Source organism: Heterodontus francisci, chromosome 18, assembly GCF_036365525.1.
Source record: "Heterodontus francisci isolate sHetFra1 chromosome 18, sHetFra1.hap1, whole genome shotgun sequence".
Lineage (NCBI taxonomy): Eukaryota > Metazoa > Chordata > Chondrichthyes > Heterodontiformes > Heterodontidae > Heterodontus > Heterodontus francisci.
This window is the reverse complement of record NC_090388.1, coordinates 30,192,188-30,210,952: the sequence shown is the minus strand read 5'-3', so window position 1 is coordinate 30,210,952 and position 18,765 is coordinate 30,192,188. Positions and strand designations below refer to the sequence as shown.

The 18,765-nt window shown below is 40.6% G+C and overlaps 1 protein-coding gene across 1 annotated transcript in view; it reads left to right on the top strand.

The window, feature by feature from the left end:
- The window catches only part of wif1 (wnt inhibitory factor 1), a 41,453-nt gene extending 38,453 nt beyond the window's left edge, over positions 1-3,000 (top strand). The window contains exons 9-10 of the mRNA XM_068051215.1: positions 1,448-1,543; positions 2,040-3,000. Coding sequence (XP_067907316.1) covers positions 1,448-1,543; positions 2,040-2,161 — 218 coding nt within the window. The 3' untranslated portion in view covers positions 2,162-3,000. The remainder of the gene's footprint in view (positions 1-1,447; positions 1,544-2,039) is intronic.
- Positions 3,001-18,765: the final 15,765 nt, after the last annotated feature.

Genomic DNA, 18,765 nt, shown 5'->3' with positions numbered 1-18,765 from the left:
ATCACACCTTCACCTGTGGTGGTTTTTATTTTCTTCAAGTTATTATTAAAAGAATCCTGTAAGGAAGACCAAAAAAAAAGACACACGTGATCCTTCTCCAAGTATGTAGCAATTTTTAAAATCAAAACTAAATTTAAAATTTCCCTGGGTGATCCTTCTATCTTTTAATTCACCAATAGTTGTGCTGTGTGTTGCACATTGGTTTTATTTCTGCAGTGTTTTGGTGTCTGAAAATTACATGGTGCTGAACATTGAGATCAGTGCTCTTTTGACTTCAGAGGTGAACTGAACACTGATTTCAAATAGAATTTATTTGTAAAGTATATCTTGCTGTCAGGAATCTTTGGGGTGAAATTGGCCTTCATCGAAAGCATGAAATAGGCAAGAGCTAATCCGCAGTATTGAAGTCAGTGGGACAGAAAGTCAGGTGTGGTGTGAAATGAGCTGCCAATTTGCTGTTGTCAGTTTTGCATTTTTGCTGAAGACCAGTTTCATCCCCTTTGGCTCCTTTGATAGTTCAGTGGATAAATGTGTGGTGCTGAGTTTACAGAAGGACAAGGTCCCAGGTCTTTTGATTTTCATCTTCACTGCTTGGGATGTAATCCAGTGGAGTGGATCATTCATTTGTTATGAAACCCATCTAATTTTCATTCCATTGGAATGCCCCTGGTCTGTGCTGAGTGAGCTACCCTTGGCCAGGGAGGAGGTGATGAAAATAATCCTAGCTCCTGATACCCAGTGATACCATTGATCCAGTACATGTGTACAGATATTGGAACATAGGAACATATGGATTGTGTTTGGCAGTGATGCTTCCATGATAACCTGCTGGTAGCTGTTATCTGGATACACACATGAAGAATGAACTTGGAAAGAATACTAAGAGTTTGTTGTGACCATGAAACTATATTCCATGATGAGTCAGTGCATGTATCAGAAAGGGAGGGGAGAAAACCTGTAGGGGAAGGTGAGAAAGACATGAGACAGTTTATTTGTTGCAACTCTGCTAAACTATATTGGTACAAATACTGTCTTGTGCTTGAAATATTCTTTATCTGCATGGGCATTGGGAGAAGAGAAAAAAATGATGGAAAAGAATGATTAAAAAACTAAATGAATAAATAAGAATCATTGACTCAATGCACAGAAAGCACCCTGTCCAAATGCCACCGATTTCTTCAAAAAATTAAAGTACACTAGTTGTAAGTGATGTAACAATACTGTCATTTTAGCATCAGACTTAAAAAGCAAGCTTGCCATGAAAGAGACAGGTGAAGATGAATATGTTTTAAGTTAGAAATTGCCATACCCATTTGGGAAATCCAATCTTTACATCCATATTGACTGAAATTTTAACAGGCCCAATATGCTCATAGTGACTGAGAAATCCTTAAACCCTGAAAAAATATTGAGAAAAATTAAACATTCATACTTTGCTCTTTTGCAGCTGTTTGTGAACCTGACTGTGGACCACATGGATCCTGTATTGAGCCAAACAAATGTGAATGCAGGGAAGGCTGGCATGGAAGACATTGTAATAAGAGTAAGTGGGAACAGAAGGGTATGCAGACACCCTGACCTCTTTCACAGCTTTTTTTGCCAAATAGTCTTGGCAACATATTTGATCCTAAGAATGCATTAAATCCCAGGTAATTTGATCTCTTTCAACTAATTACTGTGTTTCTTTTGTCCCATTTAATAGAGACATATCAATCCAATAAATCACCTCCAGAATAAATTTAATGCTTTAATGCTGGATTTGGTTTCTCTTGCAAACCTAACTTGAGTAGAACATCAAGTAATCATTAAATGGAAAGCGTAGCTAGTTGCTGTAGCTAATTTGAAACAGTAAATTGAATGCAGAACATATCTTTGAAATTCTGTCGGTTCAGCATAGCTTTGTTGACATATTCCTGCTGTTTACCGTAAGCATATTCTTTCACCAGGTTTGCATTGCAACTATGCTAATATTACATGAATTGCACAGATGCTGAAGATGAATAAATTGGATCTTTTTAAGCATTTTGTTTTTTTTTAAGGATACGGAGCCAGCGTAATGAACACCCTGAGGTCATCAGGTTTCAAGCACAGACAGCATACGCCTTTACCTAAGGAGAATGTTGAGAGTCACATACCACCCGAATCTAATTACATTTGGTAAAGGAAAACATCTGAAACCTTTTACTGTATGTACAGTTTACGACTCCACTAACCCCACTGAGTACTAAGTTCAAAAAAAGTCTGTAATGGAAAAACCACTCCTCTGTTTTGCCATATTATCTTCAAAACTACACTTAAGTTGGAGCAAAACCTCCCTAACTATATGAGAATATTCTTTCCATCTTTTGCATTTTAACACAATCACTGTAAATTTTTAGCTCAAATATTTTAATATTTACACTTATGAATTTAAATTAATAAACTTTTAGACAATAACTACATTTCATGCAGCAATAAACATCAAAGAAGTTATTTATACACAGCATCTACTGCTTATTGAAGCCAAGGTAGTTGGCGCACTAGCCAACAAAGGGTGCCAGTTTATATATTTTAAATATGTATATACACATGTGTACACAAAAATACATATTGAACAAGTTAAATATTCAGAATATCTTTGATTTACATCAGCATTGATTTTGCCTAGAGATCAAATTAAAAAAAAAAAGCCACTTAAAGCCAATCGTGGAGTAATATTAGCCAGTTCTGCAAGCCTTCCACTAGAAAGCAGATCTGTTTTTTTACTCTATTCTGTAGTCTGATAGCTTTCACTGCAACTTAATCTGCAGTCTAGGCTTTTTGCTTTCTGACATGAATTTGTGCAAATACATTTCTCTGGAATTCTTTGTAAGTGAAGGTAAACAGTTATATTAAATAGAGCTGTTAAATGATCACGTAGACATTTTGGTCTGAATAGCTACAAAATAGCTTTTTAAATGAGTTGGAGAACTTACGTTGGTACAAGTGCTGTTTTATAATTTTCAGAGTAACTATTAGCAATCCACATTAATCTAAATGTTTTCTTCATATTACATTTTGTGCATTTTTTCTTTTTCAAAATGCTATAAGACGTAACTTTTGAATGTTTAATTTGCTTTGTAAATTAAACACTGTATGCATCTGTATAATTATGAACAAAATAAAGGCTTCATATCTCAGAATTGTGTTTTTAAAATATGGGTGCAGTATAACTATTAAATGACATAATGCAGATTATATGGAAGTTTTCATGTGGCTATATATTTATTTCCTTGCTGTATAATTGCATGCTGTAAATCTATTTTCAACATGTAGGAACATTTAGCTACCATCTTGCATCATTGCCCAAGTGCAAATATGCAAGCTTTTTTTTAAACCTTGCAACCACAGGTTCTTCAATATTCCCATGTGCCACAGAAATTAATAGTATATACTGTACAGTGGCTATTTTAAAAATATACTATATGTTGCCAATTATTTGTAAACCACTTTCAATTAATAGTCATTTGCCCTATGAGTGCCTAGCCTTCCCTAGCCCTCCTTGGAAGTTCAAGTAGGCATGTTGCAATACCCTTCACATTGCAGTAATTCCTGGTCTCAATGCAGTTACTGAAAAAATAAACCTCCACAACAAAGAATTACCAGATTTCAATATTTGAACATTGCTGACCCTGTATTGCAAACTACTTAAAAATGGTGTGGATCCAGATTTGACTGTTGCTGTAACAATACAAGAGGTTGGTTTATATGACTCTATGAAGAAAAACTGAACAAAAGTGTTGTAGAAATGTTCTCCCTTTAACTGCATAGATAATTTTAACATTACTGATGAGTTTTTTTTTTGGTGCCAGATTTTTGGAGTACCTGACTGGGAATGCCACAGATGCACATTGTGGAAAGTAAGGCAGGAGGCTGAGAATGTCTTGTCCCACCTCATTAGATTGCTAATGCTGGGCCTACTGCAGGCATAGCGCTGGGTACTTTGCCACCACTTACTCTTCACTGTGCCAAATAAAACCTTTAGTGAAGGCATTTGAAATGCACAATTCAGCAAATTATGAAATATTATTTGATATTTTAAATTTGTTCAAAATCTTTGGGCATTAAAAATGGCAATTACTGAGGGTAAAACAGGATGAATTATTTTAGCATACATTTTTCGTGCGTTGTGGGGAAAAGACAATTCAGCACTATCTAGTAATGTTACAATAACTATTCATGGTCATTGTTGTAATTTAACATTGGAATACTCATTATAGTGCCATCTAGCGGTATTACAAGTAGTTGTTAGAGTTAAGTGTTAAAATGTTCACACTGGGGGCTGAATTTTCGGGTGTCTCTCCACCCCACCAAGGTTGGGAACAGAGGTTGGGGGGATGCACAAAAATACTGGTGCTGGCTGGCTTGTCAGTTTTAAGATGCCGTTCTTGGCGCCAGCAATGTTCACCAGGGCAGGACAGCGATCCCGCTTGCTTCCCCATTGAGGCCAATTAAAATACATAAAAAGCTCGTGAGGAGCTTGTTGCAGAGGGAGGATGGAATTTTGAAGGGAACTTAAAGGTTTCAGGAATTATCTTTCTGATCAGCTGAAGGGAGGGCAGGTGCAGAATGGGGAGCCAGTCAGGGTTGCCCCAGGGAATCATCCCAGCCCCATACGAGAGTCAGCGGGGCGAAGAGGGACTTGGTATTTGCAAAGAAGGTGCCCTTGGTGCTGGGCAGGTGGTGAAGACAGTGGGCATTCAGCACTTGGCCATTGAATGAAGTCATCATGCACCTCCACTCACCACCCCCCCCCCCCCCCCCCCCAGAATCACAGGGGCAGATGAGCAGTGGACAAGGCTGCCAATCACAGGGTAGTCACCTGTCCAAAAGGAAGGCTGAAGCTAGAAATGGGGGTACACGACTACACAAGAAGGGTGGCGCCCTGAGCAGCAGGAGGTCACAGGAGAGGAAAGAGGAGCTTGATGACAATGGAGGCCATACCTTCAACATAGGATCTACTGCCGAAGATGGAGCTACCTGGAGATGACCAAGACCCAGTGCCACAGGAGACTGTGACTCTCCAGGCAGATGGTCACAGAGATCTGTGATCTTGCCGCTGAAGACCTCGCATCTCTCAGTACTGGTCACCATGCCCTTCAGTAGCCATCAAAATCATTGTGGCCTTGAACCTCTTTACTTCTGGCTTCAACAATGAGCTGCAGATCTTGGTAGTACCTCGCAAACAGCTGCCACCACTGCAGCTCACTGGTCACTGATGCTCTCTTTGCCAGAGCTGGACAGTATATTAATTTCACAACAGACATGGCTGCTCAGGGACAGAGGACATAGGGTTTCGCCATCATCGCTGGATTCCCCCAGGTGCAGGGCATCATTGATTACACCCATGTGGCCATCAAGGCATCGAGTGACTAGCCAGTGAGCACAACAAGAGCTCCCTCCAAGTGTGCGCTTGCTTTCCTGGCAGCTGCCATGACTCCTTCATCTTCATGCCTCAGATCTTCAAGCCAATCCCTAAAGTGCATGGATGGATCCAAGGGAACAAGGAATATCTCTTGAAGACATGGCTATTCATTCCTCTACAGAAGCCCCAGACAGAGGCACAGAGGCAGTACAGCCAATGCCACCTGCTCAGTAAGACCACTATTGAGCAGGCCCATGGGGCTTCTGAAGATGCACTTCCAGTGCCTGGATCAGTCAGGTGGTATGCTCCTGCACGTTTCTCGGATATTGTGGTGGTCTGCTGCATTCTCCATAACATAGCCCTCCGGAGAGGTGTGGACGTTGAGGCTCTGGAAGGAGACAGCTCATCAGGGGAGGAGCAGGAAATGCGAGGGGAGGAGGAAGTAGAGGGAGAGGGAGATGGTGCTGAACAGAGAGGTGCCCGGCTGCACAACGAGATAGCTCAGGGTGCGAAGGGTTTGTGAAGATGCCATGAATGTCAAGGATCTCCCGATTCAGGGATCTTTCAACGGAGTCCCTCTGACCCAGGTTGAGGAGCATAGCATGGAAGGCAGGCTGAGCTGCGTATGCTGACACATGCATGAAAGACACCGCCTTGAATGTTTAATCACTTACCACCATTGACGGAAGCACATCTGCTCAGGGGTTTTGCTCTCACCATGGAGGATCCAGTTAGCTCTTTCACAACCTTATGCCCACTTTTCCTGTCATGGCAGCAATAAAAGGAGTCCCAGACATGTGGCTTAAAGTGTCAAAATTTATACAGTACAAACAGAAGAAAACAGTAGACAGAGAGTAAGAACAAACCCCAGTAACCCACTTAGTGCCCTGTGCGATGCAGTGGCCTCCTCCTGCCACCCTCTGCAAAGAGGACCTCCCACCTCCTCCTTCACGGTCTCCAACATTAGATCCAGGTCAGCATCGATGAAGCGAGGAGCAGCCCTGGCCCGGTGCCAGGCCTCCGGCTCTCCTGTGACATCTCGCTTCCCTCTACTGCAATGGAAGACTTAGGACGAATTCTGATGAATATGCCAGAAGAAATGAGCAGCCTCAGTGATGGCGAGTCTATATCAGTCTCCCACTTCATCTGCCCCCACTGGCTCTAATTGGACATGAAACCTGTCTCCGTATCAATTAAGGGCTCACTCCCATGAACATCTTGAATCAGTTTCCCATTAGGGACAGGTTTCCAACCTGAAAACAATGTTACAACCGACCGCTCCAGTCAAAGCCCCCAATCAAAATAAACTATTCTGATTGTGGTGGGTGAAACATACTGTTAATTCAATCACGTCGCTCCACAGATCGCCTAACATATCATTTAAAACTTTCCAAATTAAAGAAAGACCCAGCCAAATTGTACCATCTATTAACCCCTAAATGAGGCTAACCAAACCAGGTGTCTTTAAATCAATAAATTTACTCTTTAATTAGAAAAATGAAATTCTTAAACACTATGAAGATATAAACAACATTTAAAATAGAAAAAATTAGAGTCCTTGCAAATTTATAGTCTAATGTTGCTTGAAGTCCTTACAGCCTTCCGATGGGGGGGGGGGGGAAGGGTCTTCCATAGTAGAACAGTCCATAGTCTAACTCCAACAGTAAGAGATGCTTTCCTTCTTCTTTTCAACAATTAACAACTTGCAAACACTTTCAATAGAATCAATCTGACTTTAGAGTTTTTTGAGGGATAAAAGATTGTTACAGTCTAACTTCCCTTCCTTCAGTTTAAATTATTAGAGATCTCTGTTTTGGCTTGACATTATTTTTAGAATTTTGAGAGATAATTAAACAGACTAAAATTCTCTTCCTTCAGTTTAAATGGCTGAGAGCTCTTTTCTCAGGTGCTAATGTCGCACCTGTCTGTCTGTGTTCTGTTAGAACAAACTATCTTCGACTAAAAAGGCAGTTCAAAATTGAATTGTAACAAATGTATCACTTGATACTCACTCCAAGTGGCTATATCCATGGTAACAAGAATGCACCCTTTGCATCGCAGTCTCCAAATGGTTGTATCCAACGGCAACCGAAAATGCATTTTCTCTAACTCCTGAGGCTTGCTGGTTCTTAAAGCAGTACTGATCCTTTGCAAGACTTAAAGGCAAACCGCATATTCCCCGGAGAAAAAAAAAACTGCAGGACCATAACAACAAACACGGCTCCTGTTTCTGCCCCCATGGCAAAATTTCAGCCCTAGCATTCTCATTTGAAATGTTAGCATATCTATAAATATACACACCCACACACACACACTAAATATATAATATACAAAAATTTGTGTCTCCACCTTTTGCTTGTCACATTTACTTCCTGTCATGATTTAGTTACGTTTGGTGTGACTATTTTCTCATGACTGGGTAATTCCCTAGGTGCTTTACAAAAGTGCCTAGATATTCATAATTACTTCTGTTGTAATGCAGCCTCCCAACAGTAGGTGCTATTGTAACATTTCTGCTCTTTTTCCCTGATGCCGACCTAAGCCAACCTTATCTTTCTTTGCAGGCTTACCACTCAGACCTTACCTGGCACTGCTCCTTGTCCTAGTTCTGCCATTTTAAAGTTTTTACTGTCAAGGTCCCCAAAGCTGGGACCTGGCAATTTCTTTTCAGTGCTCATTGCACAGAGAAAAGTGGCAGGAAGATGGAGAGGTGGAGACTTGGGGAGATGAGTTCTAGGGAAACAGAATAGAGAGGGGGAGAGATTAGACGACGATGGTAACGAGACATTGGGGAGATATCTGCGCGAGATAGGTGGATCAAACAGGGAGCGAGTGATCTCAAGGCAGGTGTAGAATCTAGAAATAAACAGGAAGCAATTAATAAGACAGAAAATCAGTTTACAGACAGAATACTTGTGGAAGAAAGAGATAGAGATCAGGTACATGGACATAGATCCAGTAGGACACAAAGATCTTTGATGGGAAGAGCTTAGGAGGGGAGTGAGAAAGCTCATTTAGAGATACAGTTACACATGAAAGAAGAGAACAAAAGAGAAATTTGGTTGTTTATAGAGATAGAAGAAAACGATGAATGAGAGTCAGACAAGATCGAGATGAGCAATACTATGGGAGAGCTACTATAACGTAGTAAAAATCTTGCATTTGTATGCAGTTGCCATTGTCATTATTTTGTCAGGCTGGAGAAATGCGTGCTTATCTATATATTGCAATCAATATTTCCTATCATCTCTAAACACTTGCTGCAGACTTTCTAATGTTAATTGTCTCTGCCTAGATGATCCTATAATTGGGTTTCCCATTCATAACACTTAATGTTTCAATGTGTTTTTCTTGTAACACAATCCCTGTAACTTTGTGCAATTTCCTATTAAATTTCAGAATTTCCTCAGGTCTGCTCCTGCTCCATTGCCATGACTCTGGAAGTGTGGTATCTTTTGCACTTGTGCCAAAGTGATGGCAGTGCAAAGCAACTGTGAGGAAATTTCCAGCTTTGGTTTGAGCCGGCATTTAATGGAAGACTTTGGCAACCAGAGTGAATTTGTTAACCTTCATCTGAATATCTTTGATACACCATTTTTCTCTCAGTAACTGAAATTTATAAAGGAAGAAAGCCTTTCAGTTTATTTGATCTCTATATAAATGCCGTTCTCGATTTCTGCTACCATGGTGTTTCTGAAACCTTTGCTTTGGGCTTTCTTTATCCCTTTATGATTCTTATATCACTTTATACGATGTTAAATTGGGATTATTTACGTCCATTACAAAAGCAAGCCAAAGGCTGGATATTCCGCAGTGTCTGACTTACCTCCTCAAAGCCTCTCCAACGCAGCTACAAGGCACAAGATATATTGGTCTTGGAGGCAGTACTATGCAGATTTACCAGAATTATATCAGGGCTTAAAGGTGAAATTATGAGGACAAGTTGCATAAATTTTGCTTGTATTTCCTTGAATTTGGAGGTTGAGAGGTGACTGTTGGATGGACAACCAGAATGCTGACCATGGCACTTTGGAGTAGGAAGCTGTCCAAAGGGAGGAGGGGAAGCGTAATTTTGGAGTCGTATGGGGATTCAGTAGTTAGAGGGATGGATAGTATCCTTTGTAAGCAACATTATATGTTGCCTACCTGGTGCATGGGTGAAGGACATCTCGAAGCAGATTGAAATGATATTGGAGAGGGAGGGGGAAGATCCAGTCGTTGTGTTCTATGTCAGGTCCAACAACATAAGAAAGAAGTCCTGTTCAGAAAGTACCAGAAGCTAGGAGCGAAATTTTTAATAAAAGGACCTTAAGGGTTATAATCTCTGAGTTATTAGCCAAACCATATGCAAATTAACATAGGAATAAGCAGATTAGGGAGGTGAACACATGCGTGACAGACCAGTGTGCGAAAGAGAGGTTCCATTTTATGGGACACTGGCACCAGTACTGGGACAGGAAGGAACGGTTCCATTGGGACGGGCTCCCTCTGAACTGGGCTGGGACCAAGGTCCCTGCGGAAAGTTTAAGAACTTAAGAACTAGGAGCAGGAGTAGGCAATTCAGCCCCTTGAGCCTGCTCTGCCATTCAATACGATCATGGCTGATTTCATCTCAGCCTTAACTCCACTTTCCTGCCCATTCTCCATAACCCTTCAATCCATTACTAGTTAAAAATCTGTCTATCTCCTCCTTAAATTTACTCAATGCCCCAGCATCCACCGCACTCTGGGGTAGTGAATTCCACAGACTCATGACTCTTTGAGAGAAGTAATTGCTCCTCATCTCTGTTTTAAATCTGCTACCCCTTATCCTACAATTATAATTAGGGCAATTCTTTATGCAAACGCACGGAGTAAAAAGAGCAAATCAAATGAATTGCTGGTGTAATTTCAACTTAGTGGGTAGGACATGGCAGTCATTACCGAGGCATTGCTCCAAGACGGTCAAGACTGGGAACTGAATATACCAGTTTATAAGGTCTACAGAAAGGATAGAGAATCTGGTAGAGAGAAGTAACATTTGTGATTAAGGATGAAATTACTTCTATGATAAAAGATGATATAATGAGAGATAAGCATACAGTGGAGACCTTATGCGTATAATTAAAAAATAGAAAAGGATTTAAGACTGCAGTGGGAGTTGTGTCCAGACCCTCTGCTACCCTTAGTAGCAGCTGTGAAGTAGCAGAATGTATTAATGCAGAAATTAGACAAGCATGTAGTAAAGGCAGGGTGGTTTTAATGGGGGATTTTAACTTGCATATATATTGGGATAAGCAAATTAGCTCATGTTAGAAAGGTAACAAATTTCTTGTGTATTTAGGATAGTTTTTTGCAACAATATGTCTTAGCACCAACAAGGAAGCAGGCAATATTAGATTTAATAATGAGTAATGAGCCAGATTTAATTAACAACCTAATGGTGCATGAATATTTATCTAATATTGACCATAATGTCGTGTTTGAAAGGGAGAAATATGAAATAGCTACTAAAATTCTAGATTTAGGTAAGGCTGACTTCAATGAGATGAGACAGACTGTCCACAGTAAACTGGGCAAATCTGGTAATATGTAAAATAATAGATCAGTGGGAGGTGGTCAAGGAAAATTTAACGTGATACAGAACCAGTTTATCTCCCTAACGAACAAAAGTACTACATGCCAAAAATAAGTGATGGATAACTAAAGAGGTAAGAGAAAGACAAAGCATACAAGAATACAAGAGATCCTGGTGAATGGGAAAGATACAAAGAACAGATGAAAAGGGTGACAAAACAGATAGTAAGAGCTATAAACAGGGAGTATGAAAAGAAACTTGCAAGGGATATAAACATCAACATGAAAAAACTTTTATATTAGGAAAAAGAAGGTGGTTAAGAGCAATGTGTCCCCCTTAAAAACTGATAATGGTGATGGTATAAATTAAAATAGGAATGGCAGGCATGTTAAATAATTACTTTGTATCAGTATTTACAGTAGAGGAAGAGGATAGCTTTTTGGATATCCCAAGGAAACTGATATTGAATTAGGGATGAGAACTCACCAAAATTCAAGAAATGGTACGGCTGAGGCAGGAGGAATGCACTGTTTTTCTAGTTCCACTTCTCCATAGGTCACAACAGATATTTAATATTTTTCCCCAGTTATCGATATGGTCAATCATAGACTCTATTTTTATCCCAGAATAAAATACACCAACCAGGTTTCTTTAATAAACAACAAAATTATCAGTTTATTACAAAACAAGTCTTAATCAGTAATGATGCAAAACATAAACACGGATTGAAATATAAAAGTTCACTTTTTACCTTAGCCCCTCATACACACACACACACACACACACATACACAGGTTAACCAAAAAAATAAAGTGATTTACTCTTTAGAGCTCTATTACAAAAAAAAGACAAAAAGAATACTTTGGCCAAATACTTGCTAATTCTTGACGAAAAAAGAGGAAGATATGGGAAGATGTCAGATGTCCTTTGTTTGGTTAGGTGTCCCAAATACATATAGATGGTTGTCACTGGGATCTTCCTAGAAAAGTTCTTATCAGGCGACATTGAAGATCAATTTGGGCAGGTTTTCCAGGAAAAATGCAGCAACAGTTTCAGTTTGTTTCTTACACATGCTTCTCAGAGCTTCTCAAAGAGATGGAAAACAGGCAGGCTTTTCAAACAGCTGGAACAAGATGAGGTGGGGTTTGCTCCCTTGGAAAGTTTTCTCCAACCGTCTTTTTTTCAAACACTGTCCATATCACCAACTCACTGTCTAAAGTGAAACCAAATACAATGTCACAAGAGTCAAGTCTCCTGACCCCTATAAATCTTCACCTGTCACTTCTTTGTAAACATCTTTCCCAAGTCAAAAAAACCCAGCTGGGTAATATGTGAAGACAGGTGCCTTCCAGTAAGGGCTTGTTTTTAGCACTCCTTGATTCTTTCTGTAACTGTTGGCTACAAGCTCAGTACAAAAGACCTTCTGATTACCTCTTTTTGAAAAAAAACACACAAAGTTCCAGCATCGATGGAATCTTTTTCAGTTTTAACACACAAATCCTCATAATTTAACAAAAAAAAGGAAGCACTTGGAACAGTATGAAAATTGACAGTAATTAAGAAAATAATAGCATTGAAGAGTGACAAATCCTGAGGAGCAGATGATTTTTATCCCAGGGTTTTAAAGGAAGTAGGTGAAAACATTGCAAATGCCCTAACTATGATCTTCCAAATTTCTCTCTATTTAAGAAAGGTAAGAGATGGAAACCTGGGAATTATAGATCAGTTAGCCCAACATTGTTGTCAGGAAATTGCTAGAGTCTAAAATTAAGGATGGAGAGACTGAACACCTTGAACATTTTCAGCTGATTGGAGAATGTCAGCATGGATTTGTAAAGAGTAGGTTATGCCTGACGAAACTGACAGAAATTTTTGAAAAAGTGCCTGAAGTAGTGGACAAGGAAATGCCAATTGATGTTATTTATATGAACTTACAGAGGTATTCGATAAAGTCCCTCATAAGAGATTGTTAGCTAACGCTGAATCTCATGGAATTGAAGGAAAATTATTGACCTAGTTAGGAGATTGATGGAGTGGCAGGAGACAGAGAGTAGGGATAATGGGCAGGTACTCTAATTAGCAGGACATGACAAGTGGTGTTCCATATGTTAGGGCCTCAACTATTGCCATATTTATTAACAACTTAGATGATGGGACAGAAAGGAACATATCCAAATATACCATTGACACAAAGATAGGTGGCATTGGGAGCAGTGTAGATAGAAGCACAACATTATAGAGATATTAATAGATTAAGTGAATGGGCAAATCTGGAGCAAATGGATTTTAATTTAGGCTAGTGTGAGGTCATCCACTTTGGACCGAACAAGGATCAATCGGAGTACTTTCTAAATGATGAAAAGTGAGAAGCGGGGAGGTCCAAAGAGACTTAAGGGGTTCCTGTACATATATAATTAAAATGCCATGAACAGGTACATAAATAATCAAAAAGGATAATAGAATGCTGGCCTTTATATCTACAGGAATAAAATACAAGGAGTTAGAAGTCATGCTACAGGTATACAATGCCCTGGTTAGACCACACCTGGAGTATTATGAGCTGTTCTTGTTATCATACCTGGATACATTGGTCTTGGAGGGAGTGCAGCATAGATTTACCAGAATGATACCTGGACTCCAAGAGTCAGGTTACAAGGAAAGATTACACAAACTCGGGTTGTAATCCTTGTAATTTAGAAGATTAAGGGCTGAATTTTACAGCCCCTCCCGACATTGGGAGTCATGGTGGGGGGTGGGGGGGGTGGTGGTGGGGGGGCGTGGGTGGCCAGAAAATGCCTCTGCATGAGGCCTGCCATGGGCCTCGACGCTGGGAAGGCCCGGCCCGATATTGCCTGCGGTGGCGAGGCCCCGTGGCGTCACTCCCCCCACCCCCCCACCGGCCACTTGGCGATGGAACCAAAATTTAAATATTTAAATTGAGTTAAATTAATGAATTAAATACTTGCCCACTCTCGCTGTCCATTCTGGTGACATTTTGGTGGTGGTGGCCGGCACTCCTGCGCCTTCAGATCTCCCTTTGGAGATCTGATGCGGGACACTGCTGGGGAGGGGGAAGCAGGTAAGTATTTCAGTGAAAGGGCTGGGGGGGGGTGGGGGAGGTGGTGGGAGGCAGGGGACTGGGGTCAATCTAATATGATTGGAGGAGGGGATGGTGGGAGGGGGTTGAAGTTAAAAGTTTACGAACTTTGGGGGGAATGGAGGTCAGATACACAAGGTAAGTATTTTTTGGGGGAGGGAGAAAGAGGGTAAGAAATGAGTGTAAGGTTATTGGGGGGGGGGGGGTGAGAGAGGGGCTTGAAATATGTATTTAATTTTTAAAAATAAATTTTAATGGACCATCGCTTTAAAACTTTAAAAAGTAAAGATGGGGCTTGAAACCCTTTAAAAATGGTGTCAGGGCCTGCACAGTGGCACCTGACGCCGTTACCAGGGATAGATCATCCGCCCCCTCCCCATCATCAGGGTGTGGGCGGTCCGCCCTGGCCATTTAAATGAGCTGCCGCATTTATTATCGGGGCGGCTCCACGAAGAGCGGTCCGCATGTGCGGCGGCAATGTAAATTCCAGGCCTAAGTGTTGATTGATCGAAGTTTTCAAGATATTAAGGGTAACTAATAGGGTAGATAGAGAAAAACTAGTTTCGCTGGTTTGGGAATCTAGGATTAGGGGACACAGCCTAAAAATTAGAGCCAGGCCTTTCAGGAATGAAGTTGGGAAACACTTCTACCCTAAGGGTAGTTTAGGTTAGGAACTCTCTTCTGCAAGTGACAGTTGATACTGGGTCAATTGTTAATTTAAATCTGTGATTGATAGATTTCTGTTAAACAAAGGTATGAAAGGATATGGGACATAATTGGGTATATGTAAGCAAATCTCTGACAAGTGCAAGAACTATAGGGCAGTAATATTAGGGGATTTTAACAACCCCAATATTAACTGGGATAGTTTTAGTGTGAAAGGAATTGAGGGAGAAGAAATCTTGAGGTACATTCAGGAGACCTTTTTTGGCCAGTATGTAGCAAGTCCAACAAGAGAGGGCACAGTTTTAGACTTAGTTTTAGGAAATGAAGATGGGCGGGTGGAAGGAGTGGCAGTGGGAGAGCATTTTGGTGGTAGTGATCATAATTCAGTCAGTTTTAACATAATTATGGAAAAGGACAGAGATAGAACAGGAGTTAGAGTTCTCATTTGGGGCAAGGCCAACTTTACTAAACGGAGAAGTGATTTAGCGAAAGTGGACTGGAAACAGCTACTTGAAGGTAAATCAGTGTCAGAGCAGTGGGAGGCATTCAAAGGGGAGATTCAAGGCATTCAAAATAAACATGTTCCCACAAAGAAAAAGGGTGAGATGGCCAAATCTAGAGCCCCATGGATGTCAAGGAGCTTACAGGGCAAGATAAGTTGAAAAGGAAAGCTTATGTCCGACACCAAGAACTCAATACTACAGAAAGCCGAGAGGAGTATAGGAAGTGGAGGGGTGAAATCAAAAAGGAAATCAGAAAAGCAAAGAGACGGCATGAAAGAATATTGGCAAGCAAAATCCAGGTGAACCCAAAGATGTTTTATCAGTAAATAAAGAGTAAGAGGATAACTAAGGAGAAAGTAGGGCCCATAAAAGTCCAAAAAGGTAACCTATGTGTACGAGCAGAAGATATTGATATGGTTCTTAATGAATACTTTGCATCTGTCTTCACAAAAGAGGGGAACGATGCAGATATTGTAGTTAAGGAGGAGGAGTGTGAAGTATTGGATGTGATAAACATAGGGAGAAAAGAAGTATTAATAGGATTAACATCCTTGAAAGTTGATAAATCACCAGGCCCAGATGAAATGTACCCTAGGCTGTTAAAAGAAGCAAGAGAGGAAATAGCAGAGGGTCTGACCATCATTTTCCTGGATACAGGTTTGGTGCTGGAGGACTGGAGAACTGCTAATATTGTACCTCTGTATAAAAAGGGAGAGAGGGATAGGCCAAATAATTACAGGCCAGTCAGTCTAACCTCAGTAGTGGGCAAATTATTGGAATCTGTTCTGAGAGACAGTATAAACTGTTACATAGAAAGGCATAGATTAATCAAGGATAGTCAGCATGGATTTTTTAAGGGAAAATCTTGTTTGACCAACTTGATCGAATTTTATGAAGAAGTAACAAGGAAGATAGATGAGGGTAGTGCAATGGGTCTACATGAATTTTAGCAAGGCTTTTGACAAGGTCCCACATGGCAGACTGGTTAAAAAAATGGGATCCAGGAAAACGCAGCAAGTTGGATACAAAATTGGCTCAGTGGCAGGAAACAAAGGGTAATTGTTGACGGGTGTTTTAGCGACTGGAGGGCTGTTTCCAGTGGTGTTCCGCAGGGCTCAATACTGGGGTCCGCTGCTTTTTGTGGTATATATTAACGATTGGGATGTAAATGTAGGGGACATGATCAAGAAGTTTGCAGACAACATAAGATTGGCAGTGTGGTGGATAGCGAGGAGGATTGCTGTAGGAAGAAATTGATAGTCTGGTCAGATGGGCAGAAAAGCGGCAAATGAAATTCAAGCTGGAGAAGTGTGAGGTGATGCATTTGGGGAGGTCAAACAAGGCAAAGGAATATGGGATAAATGGGAAAATACTGAGAAGTGTAGAGGAAGTGAGGGACCTTGGAGTGCATGTCCACAGATCCCTGAAGGTAGCAGGGTAGGTCGATAAGGTGGTTAAGAAGGCATATGGAATCCTTTCCTTTATTAGCTGAGGTATGGAATATAAAAGCAGGGATATTATGCTGGAACTGTATAACTCATTTGATTAGGCCACAACTTGTGTACTGTGTGCAGTTCTGGTCACCTCATTCCAGAAAGGATGTAATTGCATTAGAGAGGGTACAGCGGTGATTTACGAGGATGTTGCCAGGACTGGAAAAATGCAGCTATGAGGAAAGATTGGATAGGCTAGGGTTATTCTCCTTGGAACAGAGAAGGCTGAGGGGAGATCTGCTTGAAATGTACAAAATTTTGAGGGGCCTGAATAGAGTGGAGGTGAAGGGTCTATTTAACTTAGCAGAGAGGTCAGTGACGAAGGTCATAGATTTAAAGTGATTGGTAGAAAAATTAGAGGGGAGATGAGGAAAAACATTTTCACCCAGAGGGAGGTGGGGGTCTGGAACTCACTGCCTGAAAGGGTAGTTGAGGCAGAAACCCTCAACTCATTCAAAAGGAGTCTGGATATGCACCTCAAGTGCTGTAACCTGCAGGGCTATGGACCAAATGCTGGAAGGTGGGATTAGAATAGGTGGATTGTTTTTTGGCCGGCGCAGACACGATGGGCCAAGTGGCCTCTTTCTATGCCTTAAACTTCTATGATTCTGTATGGAGTTATGTCACAGATTAACCATGATCTTATTGAATGGCAGAGCAGGCTCAAGAAACAAATTGTCCTACTGTTATTCCAATGTTCCTCTCTTAGTGACAAGGAGGCAAGGGAGAGGGGTTTAAAAAGACAAACTGTAGTGGAGAAGTTGTGGGTTATCTTTGTATTCCAGGATGATCCTGGAATAGTGAACAGTTTATTTATTCAGCTAATCACATCACTCAATTTATTTTATCAAATGGTCCTGCAGCCAACTGATCCAACCAGACATGTAGGAAATACCATTTATAACATAACAAAACAAAAATAATTAAATCATTCACCATCTTCTATAATAATACTCAGTTTTTTCTGTCCAGACTGTTTTGATTGGTCAGTTTAAGGGGCGCATCTGTTGGTGGGCAGTGCCTGGCACACACATAGGCACATGTAGTACACGGAGAACTGGAGCGCGTGACATGTGCGGCTGCCAACGGTTGGTGACGGTGGCGGCATGTGGTGCGTGGGTTGGTGGAGAACAAAAACAGCGTAAGGGAAGGGGAGACCAATCACGAAGTTACGCTGGCTGGAGAAGTTGTTTCATTGAGGGATGGGATGGGTTTGATGGGACAGTTGGGGATGACACAGAAGGGATGGCATGGAAAGGATGGAATGGCATGGGTTGGGGATGACATGGGAGGGGTGGCATGGGGTGGGGGGGTGGATGAGATAATGGAATTCGTTAAGTGTGGCAAATGACAGGGACAATTGTTTGATACAACTTATTATTCCAAAGTTATTCTTTGTGCTAAAAATGAAGATGTACAAGATTTGAATGAAAAAGTTTTAGAAAAGCTGTCAGGTGTATTAAAATAATATATCAATATTGATTCTATAGACAAAGATGATGGTAACAGTCTATGACCTCCAGAGTTTCTACACAGTCTAACTTCAATGGGCATACCACTGCACAAACTTAGAGTCAAGGAAAGAGCAGTTAGAATGTTACTATGAAATTTGAATCCTACAGAAGGATTTTGTCATGAAACAAGATTGGTAGTTTGGAAACTGTTTTCTTTGATGATAGGTGCAAAAATTACAACAGGCAGCTATCATGGAAATAGAATATTTATTTCTTGAATAATATTGAGCCCTTCAGATGTAAACCTTTCTTTCAACTGAGGAGAAAACAGTTCCCATTTAGACTTTCATATTCTATGACTATAAAAAAAAGTCACAAGGCAAGACTCTTGACAAAATTTGTATTTATATTGCTAGGTCTGTTTTTACACATGGACAGCTTTATGTCACTTTTTCTAGAGTGAGAAGTTTTGATGCTGTTAAAGTCTTTGATGAAAGAATAACTAGAAATCCTGTATTTAAAAGAAGCACTGTTGCAAGAAAGATACTAAATTTGACCACAATTGTTTTGCGGGTGCCTGCTAGTTAAATCATGAAAAGACAATAAAAGATA